General features: G+C 38.3%; 1 protein-coding gene across 1 annotated transcript in view; it reads left to right on the top strand.

The window, feature by feature from the left end:
• Positions 1-314: 314 nt before the first annotated feature.
• Positions 315-17,724, top strand: part of LOC103524281 (phosphofurin acidic cluster sorting protein 1) — a 26,219-nt gene continuing 8,809 nt past the window's right edge. The window contains exons 1-9 of the mRNA XM_026833367.1: positions 315-335; positions 697-786; positions 1,202-1,327; positions 3,475-3,625; positions 8,456-8,479; positions 15,521-15,693; positions 15,725-15,734; positions 15,788-16,041; positions 17,197-17,286. Of these exons, the coding sequence (XP_026689168.1) occupies positions 315-335; positions 697-786; positions 1,202-1,327; positions 3,475-3,625; positions 8,456-8,479; positions 15,521-15,693; positions 15,725-15,734; positions 15,788-16,041; positions 17,197-17,286 (939 nt within the window). The remainder of the gene's footprint in view (positions 336-696; positions 787-1,201; positions 1,328-3,474; positions 3,626-8,455; positions 8,480-15,520; positions 15,694-15,724; positions 15,735-15,787; positions 16,042-17,196; positions 17,287-17,724) is intronic.

The following is a 17,724-nucleotide window of genomic DNA, read 5'->3' as shown; positions in this document are numbered from 1 at the left end:
TAATTCTCTCTTTTCTCCTCCTTTCCCTCCCTCTTTGCTTTCTCTTTTCTCCTGCTTTCCCTCCCTCTCTTTCTCTATCACTTATTACTCCCTAGTTTCTCTTCCTATGAAATTGGTTCTTTATCTCTTCCTTACACGCACGCCATTTTGCCATTTTCTCATATGTGCGATATTTTTAATTCCCCCCCCCCACCTGTTTCAATTTTCCCTCCCACTTCGTTATCATTCCCACATAAATTTTAGAATACTTTTTTCCTAACCTAATTTTCCTCAGTCTACATTACACTATTACCCTAGTTTAGCCAAGCAGTTCAATGGTTCGAGAGAGTTTAGAGGTAACATTTTTCTTGTCAAGGACACGCGAAGAAAATTGGTGGAAATTGGAAAACCAATCATCCAAAGTAAATTTGTGTAAAGTAAAAAGAGGTAGGTGCCAGCCTAGTTAGATTAGTTGGTAGCGCGACTGCCTTGTAAGTGCTAGGCCGCGGGTTCGAGTCCCGACCCGGGCGGATTTTATCCTGGAGGGATAAGGTTCGTTCTCGGAACGGCTGGCTTTTTTCTGTCCTGTCTTCTTTCTCTCTTCTATTTCGGGACGATAAGACCCCAGCAGTTACCGCTAACAAACCTCTTAAAAAAAGTGAAATACTTCTTTTCGTGATCTTTTGATTAACAAATCTGTTCTCTACATTATTCCAGGGGTCAAAGCGGACACTCAGGTCGTCAGAAATGTTACTTCCTCCCAGCGGACTGCTGGACACCGAAACAGAGTTGAACTTCTCGCTACAGGTATGTAAAATGGAACTTGACCTGGCACACCACCCGGGACCAAATTTGGCACACTGATACAGTGCTTTTTTACCAGCCTAGTTTAAGTTCGCTTGGAAGGTCGCTACCTTCCAAGCTAACGTCTGCCTTGTGAGTGTTAGGCCGCGGGTTCGATTCCCGCCGGGGCGGATTTTATCTTGAAAGGATAATGTTCGTTCTCGGAACGGCTATTTCTATCCTGTCCTCTCTTCGATTTCGGGACGATAAGACCTCCGTTGTTACAGTTATCAAAACTTCCCTTGAATAAAACCTTTCAAATATACAAAAAAGGATTGATTTATTTTGTTTTATAGTAGTTTATTGACTGTATTTTTTCAAGTTTATTTATTGTTTTATAAAGCTTTATTTATTTCCTCCTTTTTCATTTTGTTTCCAGTATCCACATTTTCTCAAGCGAGACGGAAACAAGCTGCATGTGATGTTGCAACGGAGGAAACGCTACAAAAATCGAACAATACTTGGATACAAAACGTTAGCACAAGGAATTATCAACATGTCACAGGTAAAAGCAGGGTTGTTGTTGTTGTTGTAGCGGCTTTAACTATAGCCGAAAGGTGACAAAATAGAGAAAAATATCTCTTTTATCAGCCATACACCAGGGTGATGGTCTCTCTAGCCATGTTAAATTGGCTCGTCCTGAACCGATAGGACCTTAGCAGTTACAGCTCCAGCTCCCTCTATCAAATCTCTGTTTTCCATGCTGCACTGAAGCAAGCTTTGAAACCATCTCGAAAATTCTGGATTAGAGTTAGGTGGCAGAAAAAAAGCCTTTAACTTATAACTTATAACCTCGTCCATTGGTTGCATTGCCTTTGAAGGGCTAGAAGAGTCCATTTTTTTCGATATTGACCATCTACCACCCTCTAGTTTCTGTTACTTCTCCCTTCTCGTGATAATAAAATAAGTCAATAGAATTTACGAGGAGGGGGCAGTGGTGATATTTCGTGAAGCTTTTTCTTCCCTTCCCTGAGCCAATTAGTTCTGACGGTATTAGTAAAGTGCTAGGCTATGTTTGACACGATTCCTGTGACGTCAACGACCTATTTCTGCATTTTACAAGATCATTATCCGTTTCATTGTGCTGTTTTATTAATTGAATCACTCTGTGTCATTCTGTTTCAGGCTGTGCTCATTGACCGTATCCCGACTGTTAGTTCTTAAGTCCCTAGGTTCAGATCTCAATTCCATAGTCATAGCTGTAAAAATGCAAGTAAGTATACCACCTGTTCATGAACGGATAATGTTCGTTCTCGGAACGGCTGACTTTCTCCTATCATGTCTTCCTTCTCTCTTCGATCTCGGGACGATAATACCTTAGCAGTTACAGTTCCTTCTATCAAACCTCTTGGAAAAAAAGCTCCTTTATTTATTTTTATAGTCTGTTTATTTGGGTCTAGGTCTTTATAGTCTGTCAAATGTTAAACTGATTCTCCCACAGGGATTGGAATATCTCGAACCCCAGGCCCGTGGATTACCGAACGTTTTATCTGTTAAGCTGCAGGACTGTGGGGCTATTTGACAAGATAAATAACACGCCTTTACCTTTAGCTATGTACATCAGTCCTAATATAACGACCTCCATTATTTTCAAAATGTCATCAAGCAAACCAAGATTTGCAACATTAATACACGTCATCTTCACATGTGTCTTGTGGAATATTCTTCTTCTCTTTTCTCTTTGCTCCCTTTCCTTCTCTTTTCTCCTTTTCCTTCTTCCCTTTTCTCTTTGTTCCCTTTCCTTCTCCAATTGTCCTTTTTCTTATTTCCCTTCTTCCCTTTCCTTCTGTTGTGTCCCTTCTTCTTTTCTCTCCTCTTATTTTCTATAGGTGTCCTTCTCTTTGATTTTCCTCACCTCTCCTTCACCATCTTCGTCACTGTATCTTTTTTTTTACCTTTATCTTCCTCTGTCTCCCTCCTTTTCTTTCTCTATCCCCTTTTCCCTTTCTTTGTCTATCTCTTTCTCTCCTTTTTACCCCTCTCTCTCTTTCCTTCTCTTCTCTCCTTCCCCCCTCTCTATCGCCCTTTCCCTTTGTTGCTCTTTCCTCCTCTCCCTCTTTTCCTCTCCCTTCTCTCTTCTCCCTCTTCCTTCCCCATTTTCTCCTCTCTCCCTCTCTTCCTTCCCTCCTTTGCTTCCCATATGTTTTATCTTGTCATATGTGTCATCACGTACCTACACGACATTCACATTACTTACCAGCAGGGGTTGCTCCGTCTCAGTCTCAGAGATATAATTTCCCTGACAACAACACGGGATAAGGTGCTCACATACGGGGTAAAACGAACAAACAATCACAATATGTAAATCTAATCCTTGAACTCTTTTTAAATCTAAAACGAACAAAATACAGATAGACACAATTTGTAAATCCAATCCTTAAACTCTGTTTAAATCTAATCCCTAAACCAACATAATATGTAAATCTAATCCCTAAACATTATGTAAAGGCAGTGCAATAGTCATGATCAAATAAATACTTTATAGCCAAGGCATTTCACAGCTTTCGTGTCATAATACTCATAAGTATTGTTAGTATAGCTAGTAGACCTCCTATTTTCGATTTATTTATCGTCAAATAATGGTTTATTTGTTGGACTGTGAAAGGTACTTGACAAGTTATCAAAAATGTCCTCTTTATGTCCCTTAACCAGGTTCTACAGCATCAGATGGACTTGGAGCTGGATCTGATATGCGAATCCAAAGAACTGAAAGCTCACGCTGGAACTGTCATTGCCAAAGTTCTCATCCAATCCCTAGTCAGTCAGCCTATCGATCAAGATCTTTCCTTTTGTAAACAAAACGGTAAGCTTTCTGAATCGATTGCAGTTGCATGAGGTAAGTTTGTTTTTCGATAAGGCGCTTTAACATGTTAATAACTGTCGTCCGCGCCGGAGGTTTAGATACGATTTTTAGTACGACATTTCTAGGTTTGTGATTCATCTTTAAGGAAGTCGTCAAGAACTCTAAACTTTGGTGGTCAGAAATTTTATTCAACGGAACGAGCTTACGCTGAAAAAGTTCCTTTTTAGAGTTCATAATTAGTGGAATATTAGTGTCTTAAGGTGCGTCCAAATAGTAGACCGCCCGTCGATTGACCATCTATGCAATAGTCCTAAAGTGGACGCGGCACACAAGGGATCAAGTAGAGACCGCCTTAACATAATAATAAACCAACATAATATTTAAATTTAATCATTTAATTATCTAATCCACACTTATCAGGAACTAGCAGGTTGTCCGTGCTTCGCCAAGGAAAAGTGATCTCGGCTCTAAATCGGTTTAGATTTCGGCAAATCCCCTCTTTTTCCATTCCTACCTGGAATATAATATTAGGAATATTCCTACCAAATTTCAGCCTTCTAGGTGTTGGGGTTCTGGAAACTTTCTAACTTACTATAGGATTTTAGTATTATAGGACTATTTCTACTCCATCAAGTAGAATTAAGGTGATAGGACCGTACTCCACCATTTTCGCCAGTTTGTCATTTACTTTGCTTCTAGCTTGATTTATATTCTTGCCTGCTCCCTTGAACACACTGATTTATCTTACCTTTTTCCCCTCCATTTCCTTTCCATGTCACAATGTCTTCTTTTTTTGCTTCTTCTTCTGTTTCTCCTTCTTCTTCTTCTTCTCCCTGGAATATAATATTAGGAATATTCCTACCAAATTTCAGCCTTCTAGGTGTTGGGGTTCTGGAAACTTTCTAACTTACTATAGGATTAGTATTAAAGGTAGAGTAGAATTAAGATAGGACCGTACTCCACCATTTTCGTCAGTTTGTCATTTACTTTGCTTCTAGCTTGATTTATATTCTTGCTTGCTCCCTTGGACACTCTGATTTATCTTACCTTTTTCTCCTCTATTTCCTTTCCATGTCACAATGTCTTCTTTTTTTGCTTCTTCTTCTTCTGTTTCTCCTTCTTCTTCTCCTCCTCCTCATCCTTTTCTTCTTCTTCTCCTTCTTGTTTTTCTTCGTATCCTCTATGTTTATCTCACGTCCCAAGCCTCTTCCCATTCTTCCCACACACCTTTCTGTTTTCACGTCTGTTCTAATGCTGCGCAAAGTTGCCTAACATTTCATTACTGTCTCCTGTCTCCTCTTCCATTTCCTCTTTTCCTTTCCCTTTTCTTCGTTATTCCTCCATTTCTTATTCGTTCGTTATAGGTACATTCCACCATGCTCCTTTTTTCCTTTTCCCTCTTTCCCCTTTTGCGAAAGCGGGTGTTATTAACATATTTTTCCCTTTATTGTTATTCGTGATTTGTTTTTTTTTGTTTTTTTTTTTTTATTTTTTTTTTTTATCCATGTATCTATCCTGTTTTTAGCTAAATTCCCTTTGGGCATGAGCTATTCATTTCCAACGAAAGTCACAACTTTGGGTCGGGGTTGTGTTTTTTGGGTCTTTTGGGTCACTAGGATGCTATTCGCTATGAAAACTCATTTTCATATTATTATTCATTTTTCTTGCAATCCAGAACATCCTATAATGGAAATACACAGACTTACCTTCACCTAATGTAACCAGCTACCTAACCTACCTATTTGTTGCAGCGTAACATCCCGTGGGGTTGTTTGGATAATCTAATATTCATATTCAATTTGTAACATGACAAAGATATTAAATATTACACGTGTTACAATATCATTTCGAGTTTGTAACACACATGTCAGTATCACTTGTTTGTTTAACCATATCGTTGCATATTCTACAGAAATATCAACTAACATGCTTTACAATATAGGAAAAATAGGTAAATAATAGATACCACCACCTCCTTTCACGTGTAGCTCAAATGCAATTTCCAAAATAATTTTTGCAATTTTTAGTCCTCCTTCCTTTATTATTACTAATAATAAAAGGTATAGTGGACGGACTATTGTATTCGCTTCGGTGTCTGTCTGTCAGTCTGTCAGTCAGTCCGGTTTATTTTATTGCACGTGTCATCTTTGGGACAGGGGATACCTACATCCTACATAGCTGGGTAGGTATTTATGTCGCATACGTTTTGCACTTTACTGGTGGGTAGAATATCAGATGGCTGGCTGGACGTACCTATTTATAAAGAGGGAAATTTTTTTGTACTTTTTGTGTAGGTATCTCTAAGTTCTCTAAATTTCTTTTTGTTCCCCTTTCTCTCTCTCTCTCTTCTTTTTTTTCTCTTTGTCCTTCCCTCTCTGTCAGTTTCTCCACCTCCCTTTCTCTTTTCCCCCTCCCTCTTTATCTCTCTTTCCCTGCCTGTTTCTCCCTTTCCTTGCCTCTCTCTCTTCCCCTCTCTCATGTTCCTTCCCTCGTCTCCCTCCTATATCCAATTTCTCGTTGTAGTCCTTCCTCTATTTCTCTCTTCCCATACCTCCCTCTTAATTCTCTCTTTGCTCTTCCTTTCCCTCCCTCTTTCGCCTCTTCCACTTATTACTCCCTAGTTTCTCTTCCTATGAAATTGGTTCTTTATCTCTTCCCCACACGCACGCCATTTTGCCATTTTCATTTTCTCATATGTGCGATATTTCTAATCCCCCCCCCACCTGTTTCAATTTTCCCTCCCACTTCGTTATCATTCCCACATAAATTTTAGAAGACTTTTTTCCTAACCTAATTCCCCTCAGTCTACATTACACTATTACCCTAGTTTAGCCAAGTAGTTCAATGGTTCGAGAGAGTTTAGAGGTAACATTTTTCTTGTCAAGGACACGCGAAGAAAATTGGTGGAGAACCAATCATCCAAAGTAAATTTGTGTAAAGTAAAAAGAGTTAAAAGAGGTAGGTGCCAGCCTAGTTAGATCAGTTGGTAGCGCGACTGCCTTGTAAGTGCTAGGCCGCGGGTTCGAGTCCCGACCGGGGCTTCTTGTTTTTCTTCGTATCCTCTATGTTTATCTCACGTCCCAAGCCTCTTCCCATTCTTCCCACACACCTTTCTGTTTTCACGTCTTCCTCATCCTTTTCTTCTTCTTCTCCTTCTTGTTTTTCTTCGTATCCTCTATGTTTATCTCACGTCCCAAGCCTCTTCCCATTCTTCCTACACACCTTTCTGTTTTCACGTCTGTTCTAATGCTGCGCAAAGTTGTCTAACATTTCATTACTGTCTCTTCTTCTGTTTCCTCTTTTCCTTTCCCTTTTCTTCGTTATTCCTCCATTTCTTATTCGTACGTTATAGGTACATTCCATCATGCTTCTTCTTTCCTTTTCCCTCTTTCCCCTTTTGCGAAAGCGGGTGTTATTAACATATTTTTCCTTTTGTTGTTATTCGTGATTTATTTTTTTATCCATGTATCTATCCTGTTTTTAGCTAAATTCCCTTTGGGGATGAGCTATTCATTTCTAACGAAAGTCACAACTTTGGGTCGGGGTCGTGTTTTTTGGGTCTTTTGGGTCACTAGGATGCTATTCGCTATGAAAACTCATTTTCATATTATTATTCATTTTTCTTGCAATCCAGAACATTCCATAATGGAAATACACAGGCTTACCTTCACCTAATGTAACCAGCTACCTAACCTACCTATTTGTTGCAGCGTAACATCCCGTGGGTTTGTTTGGATAATCTAATATTCATATTCAATTTGTAACATGACAAAGATATTAAATATTACACATGTTACAGACAAATGATCAAATACTTTATAGCCAAGGCATTTCACAGCTTTCGTGTCATAATACTCATAAGTATTGTTAGTATAGCTAGTAGACCTATTTTCGATTTATTTATCGTCAAATAATGGTTTATTTGTTGGACTGTGAAAGGCACTTGACAAGTTGTCAAAAACGTCCTCTTTATGTCCGATAACCATATCGTTGCATATTCTACAGAAATATCAACTAACATGCTTTACAATATAGGAAAAATAGGTAAATAATAGATACCACCACCTACCTTTCATGTGTAGCTCAAATTCAATTTCCAAAATAATTTTTGCAATTTTTTCTTTCACATCGTTGGGTTTACTTTATTGCACGTGTCATCTTTGGGACAGGGGATACCTACATCCTACATAGCTGGGTAGGTATTTATGTCGCATACGTTTTGTACTTTACTGGTGCGTAGAATATCAGATGGCTGGCTGGACGTACCTATTTATAAAGAGGGATTTTTTTTTGTACTTTTTGTGTAGGTATCTCTAAGTTCTCTACATTTCTCTTTATAGTCAGTCAGCCTATCGATCAAGATCTTTCCTTTTGTAAACAAAACGGTAAGCTTTCTGAATCGATTGCAGTTGCATGAGGTAAGTTTAGATACGTATCCATGACAACGTGTCCATGATAAAGCAACAAGTGTCCATGATAAACTAGGTAAGTCTAATTAATATACGATTTTTAGGTCTACCGGTTTGTACAATTCATCTTTAAAGAAGTCGTCAGGAAATTCAACGGAACGAGCTTACGCTGAAAAAGTTCCTTTTTAGAGTTAATAATTGTTATGGAATATTAGTGTCTTAAGGTGCGTCCAAATAGTAGACCGCCCGTCGATTGACCATCTGTCGATCGATGTGGGTTCACATACATTCACAACAAATTTATATCGATCGACGGCCGTCAACTATGTTTAGAAACTGGATTGTAGGGACGAAAAATTTTTCACCATGCTTGCACATCGTACTTCTGTCGTATTAACTCATCTTCATTTATTCCCCTCAGGTTTCTCGGACGACGAAGAAGAGTTCAGCTCGGGAAGTTCCTTTTTAGAGTTAATAATTGTTATGGAATATTAGTGTCTTAAGGTGCGTCCAAATAGTAGACCGCCCGTCGATTGACCATCTTTCGATCGATGTGGGTCCACATACATTCACAACAAATTTATATCGATCGACGGCCGTCGACTATGTTTATACAAGTAGAGTTTTTCATAAGGGTACTGCTGGTCAACAGTGGAAACATTATTAGAAACTGTTGAAGAATTATTGAAATATGTGCACATGTCTTCTTTTTTATTTTCAGTAGCATTTCCAATTGTAAGTTTTATGCTTGGTATAGTGACCTCGCTTATATTGGCTTTCAATATATTCAACTCATTCACAAATTGACGTAACTGCTTTTGGATAGTTTTAATTTCTTTTTTTGCATTAAATACTCTAGTCGTTCTTTTCAGGTTTAATTTTTTGCTGGAGGATAAAATAATATCGATAACACTTATATCTGATTTTATTGATAGTGTATTTTTTTCTTTTTGGACCACAAATTGACGTAACTGCTTTTGGATAGTTTTAATTTCTTTTTTTGCATTAAATACTCTAGTCGTTCTTTTCAGGTTTAATTTTTTGTTGGAGGATAAAATAATATCGATAACACTTATATCTGATTTTATTGATAGTGTATTTTTTTCTTTTTGGATCGTCAATGAAGATCTCCAAAGCTTAGACACGGACCAGGAAGCAATGGGACACAAACTGACGGGTGAGTCGAATCGCACAATGCTGGGAAAGTCGATGAGGAACTTGTTCAAGTCGAAACAACCTTGAATGGGGGTGCAATAGTCCTACATACTGGACTCCGCACACAGGAATTTCGTCAGAAAAGACCCCCCATTTTAATGTAATGTACCTTGAGTGAGCGAGGGAGGAAGTCTCAATTAAAAGTCGATGAGGAACTTGTTCAAGTCGAAACAACCTTGAATGGGGGTGCAATAGTCCTACATACTGGACTCCGCACACAGGAATTTCATCAGAAAAGACCCCCCTTTTTAATGTAATGTACCTTGAGTGAGCGAGGGAGGAAGTCTCAATTGGTGGAAGTGCTCCTCAATGAGGCATATTTCGGCCTAAAACTCGAAGTTCAAGGTCAAATTTTGTGATCTTATTTTGTGGGTCGTGCAACACGCTAAAAACATGTTAGGCATAAGAACACTACCATTGTTGTAGACCACGCTCTTGACTGGGGTCCGAATGTGCAATGCCGAAACACTCAAGTATGGTTTTAAATTACTGCAGTTGTTATGCTTGCTTATGTCACCACTTCAAATTTAGTCCTTAGTCTCTTCTTAGGAGATTACCAAATCGGGTTATCTTGGGATTGAGATTAATCAAGGATCGAGCCTCCTAGCTCAATCTAGGATTAAACTCAAAAATGAGCCGTCGTGGTAAGCACCTATCTATTATGACAATAAAAACCTAACGCTCTATTCTAGCCTTTCTTTATTGAATCACGCTAGTCAGTTGTTCATGCTTGAATGTGTACTCATGAGGCATATTTCGGCCTAAAACTCGAAGTTCATGGTCAAATTTTGTGATCTTATTTTGTGGGTCGTGCAACACGCTAAAAACACGTTAGGCATAACAACACTACCATTGTTGCAGACCACGCTCTTGACTGGGGTCCGAATATGCAATGCCGAAACACTCAAGTATGGGTTTAAAATTACTGCAGTTGTTATGTCTGCGTATGTCACCACTTCAAATTTAGTCCTTAGTCTCTTCTTAGGGGATTACCAAATCGGGTTATCTTGGGATTGAGATTAATCAAGGATCGAGCCTCCTAGCTTAATCTAGGATTAAACCCAGAAATGAGCCGTCGTGGTAAGCACCTATCTATTTATTATGACAATAAAAACCTAACGCTCTATTCTAGCCTTTCTTTATTGAATCACGCTAGTCAGTTGTTCATGTTTGAATATGTGTTGAGGTCGTGATCATGTATACGCTACATATTACTTGGTTATACTGTCGTTTGAATGTTTATTAATAGCTTAATAATTATCAATCAATAACGTCTGATTAAGAGGAACAGAAGGGGATATCAGATGCGCAAATAATTTTATGTCGAGTATTAATATGATAAAGCAGTACAGAACTTCTGTGATAATTTTGCACCAGAAAAGTACGGTCGAAAATATAGCTCTCTCAAGCAGCAGTTGACTGACTTTGTAGCAGAGTATTTACTTGAGACCCTTACAATGAGCACTTTTTGCAATATGGAATCCTGAGAAGGGTCATATTTAGCAATAGGCTTGAGTCCTACACGTCTTTGTTTCTTGTGAATGTGGACTGGTGTTTACACTGACACTAGTACGATGAGCAGTAGTAGTAGTAGTCTTTTCCTTCCTAACTCTTTGCAATTTCCTTATAACTTTTCCGTATTTATTAGTGACTACAATAAAGGGTGCTATGTTTTCACATGAGACTGTATTACTTGTAATGGATCTTTTCGCAATTCTTTTAAACTGTTCATTTTCTTCTGCACATTTCTTCTCATGTTTTCCGTTTCCCTGTAATGTAATATATTTTCATAATGCGGCCTTTCAGCAGGTATACAACTTCTTGTATCAAAGATCTGTTTCTTCTGTATAATTTATGCCATAACTTAATTGGATTGCTGTGCACTTTGATTGTAGGTTGTAGTGTTGTAAAAAAAGTATGTACTTTAGGTAATTATGTAGTTATTGGTCTACTCTGGAGTATGTGTTTCATTATTCATTACATTATGGGTATAAAGAAAGCTAAGACTATCACTTACCTCATCAGCAAATTTTTTAGTTGGAAAATTCATTTCAGAGTAATCAACCACAGCATTTTTTGTACTTCTTCTTTTTTTAATTTTTAGTAACCTTCTTATTACTACCCCGTCTTTGTTTGTTATCATAAGCATATCATGTTGCGTGTTTTTCAAAGGAGAGGATATTGTAGTTGTTGAAGGTCGTTCGTAAATTACATCAAATTGTTTTTTCAACTTGTTCTTGAAGTCTTTCATTTCTTCGTTTACTTTCAGGTTCTCACCCAAATGCTTGAATTTTATATGATCTATCCTCAATCCTTTATCTTCTTCTGAACTTGATGGCGTTGTCGTCCTTCTTCTTTCTTCTTCCTCTCTTGTTTTGTTCAGTTTCCTTTCTCTTATTTGTTGCATTTTTTCTTCTACTTCATCAGCAATAATTTGCTGCATTTGATCGTATTCTTCTACACTGAAACCCTCCATAGTTTTAAATCCTTCAGAATCAAATTGCTTTGACTCATCAAAAAAGCGCAGAACCGGAGCTCGATCGCGACAGAGTTGTTCGGATGCTGTTAGATTCATGTAAGAAGATCCCGGTGCATCATCTTCATTTAACTTGACTTGTTCATCCAACTCTCGCTGCCCTATCCTCTTGTCCAACATATGTTCTGGGTCTAATGGATCATTGTCGCTTCTAAACTGTCGCGGTACTTCTTCAGGATGCATTTGGCCTTCTCTTGGCAAATTATAGCCTCTATATCCTCGCGGTGGCGTTGTGCCTCTTGTTTCTATATAATGTTCCTCAGAGTATATTCGCGGAATTGTAATACTCTCTTCGATAGGACGTTGTTTCTCCTCTGTATGATTTATATTCCTTGATGTAAGTTGCCACGGGTATACGGTAACAGTAGAAGCAAAGTACTTTTTATTCAAATCTCGCCAGTAAGGGTAAATTGTAGTATTGACAAGTTCAGTAGTCCTCCTTTCTTTTTCTTCTTCGGTATCAGGTCTCATGTATAATCCTAATGGATCGTCAAATACGTTCATCAAGTCAACTTTCTGCGCTGTCGTGGATTCTTTGTATAAACCATATATTGACCTCCACATAGGATCATGATTGGGATCATAAGTTTTATGACCCATGGCTAAAACCTCTCCTTTTGAGTATACTTTGGGGGTCGTTACTTGTTTTGTACATTGTATCTGCTCGTCCAAGGTATCGGTTGTTGAATCGAAAAGTAATTCTGAAGGTGTAGAGCCTAGAGTTTTCAATAAATGTTCATAATTTTCTTCCCATAAATTGCGTGGTGAACATAGCGCTTGGGTTTGGACATCATGACGGAAAGGATCAAAAAGCAAATTGAAAACGTGGTTTACAGGAGCTTCTGTCATATCATGTGCATCTGCCTCGGGTATGCTAGTTGTTGTTATTCGCTTGGTCGTAATTTTGAAATCTGTAGTCCAAGTCTTAGTTGGTAAAGGCTTTTGAGAGGCTAATATTTCTGGAACTGTTGTTTCGAGATACAAACTATTACCTTGATTCATTCTCAATAGATTTGCATAATGTACAACAACACTGGATAGTTCATTATAAGATAGGGTTCTATTTGTTTTTATTTCAGTCTTATTGTCATAGTTCTGTTCTATCTCTCTTCGTGAAAGTGGTTCTTTTTCGTTGTTCAATATCATTGGTATATCAAGATTTTTTAATTTTTCACTTTCTACATCTTTTGTTTCAGTCTGTTCTTTTTTGGGATCTGTGTTTCCCAAGGTCTGCTGAAGTGCAGCGTGTTTTGTATTTGTGTAAGAATGGTTCGTACCTTCCCTTCTCATTGTGGTTTCTCTTAACTTAGTTACATTTGTATGATCTTGACACTTTTTTTGGCGTGCAGTGGTCTCACCAAAAAATTCAGGATTGGTAGATATATTGTTGAGTCGAAAATACTCTTCGATGCCTTTTCTCTGGATTTCATTGTATGTGTTCTTCTTAAACGTGGTATACGCCCAAGTACGTTGTTCAATATCATTGGTATATCAAGATTTTTTAATTTTTCACTTTCTACATCTTTTGTTTCAGTCTGTTCTTTTTTGGGATCTGTTCCCAAGGTCTGCTGAAGTGCAGCGTGCTTTGTATTTGTGTAAGAATGGTTCGTACCTTCCCTTCCCATTGTGCTTTCTCTTAACTTAGTTACATTTGCATGATCTTGACACTTTTTTTTGCGTGCAGTGGTCTCACCAAAAAATTCAGGATTGGTAGATATATTGTTAAGTCGAAAATACTCTTCGATGCCTTTTCTCTGGACTTCATTGTATGTGTTCTTCTTAAACGTGGTATACGCCCAAGTGGCTGTAGATAGTGTAGAGGGCGTGGATAAGCGACTTCTTCTTTTCTCCTGTTCTAGCGAATTCAGTCGTCTGGCAAATTTCTCCACAAAATGAGGATTCTTGGAATAAAACTTTCTCTTTGCTATTTCATCAGACGATTGTCTTCGTGGAAACCGTTCTACAAGGAAGTTGGTAGTGGGAGGCTCAATAGTTTGACCCATTTCTGTAAGATACTTGATATATTCATCCAAGAGCTTATTAGTCTCCGTGGTAGTTCTATTTCATCAGACGATTGTCTTCGTGGAAACCGTTCTACAAGGAAGTTGGTAGTGGGAGGCTCAATAGTTTGACCCATTTCTGTAAGGTACTTGATATATTCATCCAAGAGCTTATTAGTCTCCGTGGTAGTAAGCAATTTTCTTCCTCTATTACTGCTCACTTTCTTTTGGAACGGATTGCTCCACTTCATACGATAAATCTATAAAATTCATTATGATTGAAAATATTTAATATTTTCATCTAATTTTAATCTACCCCACTTTAGTTTTCAAGCCTTCGTTCAGTTTTTAGATTAGACTCATTAGACAATTTTATGAAATCCTGTGATCTTGTACCTATATCGCATGTCCTTTAGCATGACCTAACCTGTCTATTTACTAACATTCTTCATTTGTCTTTCCTGTGCATCATTCACACTCATCAATTCAATTTTCCTTCTCAATAAGTTGTTTCCCTATTCTCTTATAATTTTTACAGCCTTGTCTTAGCAATTTTCTTCCTCTATTACTGCTCACTTTCTTTTGGAACGGATTGCTCCACTTCATACGATAAATCTATAAAATTCATTATGATTAATATTTTCATCTAATTTTAATCTACCCCACTTTAGTTTTCAAGCCTTCATTCAGTTTTTAGATTAGACAATTTTATCAAATCCTGTGATCTTGTACCTATATCGCATGTCCTTTAGCATGACCTAACCTGTCTGTTTACTAACGTTCTTCAGTTGTCTATCCTGTGCATCATTCACACTCATCAATTCTATTTTCCTTCTCAATAAGTTGTTTCCCTATTCTCTTATAATTTTTACAGCCTTGTCTCTATCTACTTGTATCAGCCTTGTCTATATCTACTTGTGGTTCCGGTCACTCTAATAATGTACCTACATATGTAGATATATTCTGTATATAATTTTTAAAATGTTCTTTTTAAGGTGAATGGGTGATTGTATGGTAAATGGCAGTTAATAGCAAATTTCTAAATCTGTAATGGAGGAGTTGCAAGTGTATATAATTTTTAAAATGTTCTTTTTAAGGTGAATGGGTGATTGTATGGTAAATGGCAGTTAATAGCAAATTTCTAAATCTGTAATTTCATTTGTTCTTGCTTTTCCTGTCGACTATTTTTATCAACCAACTACCAGTCTACCTACATATACGTCTTGTAATCCAGATCCCTTACCTTGTTAATTTATTTAGATTGTAGTTACATCAACTGAAGAATAAGTTGACGAATTTCTCAAACCATTTGAGTCTACATCAGTACGGGCCGCACAATATGTACAAGTGGAACTTGCTTTTCCTGTCGACTATTTTTATCAACCAACTACCAGTCTACCTACATATACGTCTTGTAATCCAGATCCCTTACCTTGTTAATTTGTTTAGATTGTAATTACATCAACTGAAGAATAAGTTGAATTTCTCAAACCATTTGAGTCTACATCTGTACGGGCCGCACAAAATGTACAAGTGGAACACTTTCGGGCATTAGAAAAGTTTATTACATCAATATACAGATTCCTCAAAGATGTGAAGTTGTGTTCATATCTAGCAGCTATTAAAAGAGCCCTGAAAAGAATACACTTTTCCCTCCAGAAAAAAGAAAATATTCAAAATGAGTTAAGCACCGGGTTAGGCTTACTAGAACTGTGAAAAGAGAGAGAAAAATTAATCAGCTCGGGGGACGAAAACGAGAACGAAGGTTCGGATTCCGATCCCAACTTGAACCTGGAGAATCGTGGCTCCACCCGCAAATCTTCAAAGCTCCCGAACAACGCCCGACAGCGGAATCTCAAACAGAAGTTCATCGCTCTTCTCAAGCGATTCCGCGTCAATGAGGACTATGTTTAGAAACTGGATTGTAGGGACGAAAAAGTTTTCACCATGCTTGCACATCGTACTTCTGTCGTATTAACTCATCTTCATTCATCCCCCTCAGGTTTCTCGGACGACGAAGAAGAGTTCAGCTCGGGGGACGAAAATGAGAACGAAGGTTCGGATTCCGATCCCAACTTGAACCTGGAGAATCGTGGCTCCACCCGCAAATCTTCCAAGCTCCCGAACAACGCCCGACAGCGGAATCTCAAACAGAAGTTCATCGCTCTTCTCAAGCGATTCCGCGTCAATGAATACAAAAATCGAACAATACTTGGATACAAAACGTTAGCACAAGGAATTATCAACATGTCACAGGTAAAAGCAGGGTTGTTGTTGTTGTAGCGGCTTTAACTATAGCCGAAAGGTGACAAAATAGAGAAAATATCTCTTTTATCAGCCATAAACCATAAAAGAAATGCGTCGCTGTTCGATCAGGGTTCATAAAAGTAGATGGTTCTTGTCGAGCAATGGGCAGTGAACTTTTCAGTTGCCATGCAAACAGCATAGGCCGATTCGTCGTATAAATACATTTTCGTTCTCTGATGAACTTGACGAATTCTTTCTCTTGGCGTAGAATGCTACTTTCATCAGAACTTGGTACGTCTTCAGAATATCCTTCCTCAGTATACTCTTCCTCTGAATCGTAACAACATTCTTCGCAATCACAGCTTAGTTGTTTCCTTAGAGCGTCCATGCTGCACTGAAGCAAGCTTTGAAACCATCTCGAAAATTCTGGATTAGAGTTAGGTGGCAGAAAAAAAGCCTTTAACTTATAACCTCGTCCATTGGTTGCATTGCCTTTGAAGGGCTAGAAGAGTCCATTTTTTTCGATATTGACCATCTACCACCCTCTAGTTTCTGTTACTTCTCCCTTCTCGTGATAATAAAATAAGTCAATAGAATTTACGAGGAGGGGGCAGTGGTGATATTTCGTGAAGCTTTTTCTTCCCTTCCCTGAGCCAATTAGTTCTGACGGTATTGAAAACGTACGAATTGAGAGTAAACTAAGTCCAGTCTCATGAGAAGCAAGAGGTAATAAGAAAGGTACGAAGAAAGAAGATGGGAGAGAAGCGAAATGAGCAAGAAGTGGGAGAAGAGGAACGAAGCAAGAAAAGAAAAAGATAATAAGAAAGGTAAGAAGCTAGAAAGGGGGAAAGAAGCGAAATGAAGGGAGCAAGAAGGTGGGTGAAGAAACGAAATGGAGAGGAGAAGTTAGAATATGGGTGATAGAATTAGGAGCTTTTGTTGTTTACTTACCTTGGGATTGTCATTAGAAAATTTTTGTGTTATAAACTATAAACTGTGCCAAGCAATTCAAAGAAACACTGTGATTTCCTGTTTGTCTTTAGATAACGAGACCTAGGATTAATGTGTCCCCCAGCAGTTACCGCTAACAAACCTCTTAAAAAAAGTGAAATACTTCTTTTCGTGATCTTTTGATTAACAAATCTGTTCTCTACATTTTTCCAGGGGTCAAAGCGGACACTCAGGTCGTCAGAAATGTTACTTCCCCCCAGTGGACTGCTGGACACCGAAACAGAGTTGAACTTCTCGCTACAGGTATGTATGGAACTTGGCCTGGCACACCGCCCGGGGCCAACTTTAAGCACTTACTTACTTATCCTTGTCCAAATAAATTCAGCATGTGCACCTCCAGAATTCTGCGACTGCTACGGCTGCGGGGCTGCACGAATAGAGCACGAGCTTTAAACACTCAGTGTATCAGGTACCTTTTTTGCCAGCCTAGTTCGCTAGGAAGGTAGCGCGTCTGTAAGCGCTAGATCGCTAATCCGATTCTTGCCCAGGATGAATTTTCTTCTAAATAGGTAAAGTTTTTTTTAACATTAATCCTTTAAATCACTACATGAGTTATCAGGGTGTCTACCAAAATGGAAAATTAAAATTCCCTGACTTTTCCCGGTTTTCCAGTCCATTTTTTCCAAATTTCCAGTCTACTTTTTCAAGATTTTCCACCCTATTCTTACTGCGTCACAACAG

The sequence above is a fragment of the Diaphorina citri genome, unplaced genomic scaffold, assembly GCF_000475195.1.
Source record: "Diaphorina citri unplaced genomic scaffold, Diaci psyllid genome assembly version 1.1 scaffold90, whole genome shotgun sequence".
Taxonomy (NCBI): Eukaryota; Metazoa; Arthropoda; class Insecta; order Hemiptera; family Psyllidae; genus Diaphorina; species Diaphorina citri.
Note: the sequence above shows the minus strand (reverse complement) of the source record. Positions and strands in the feature narration are given on the sequence as shown.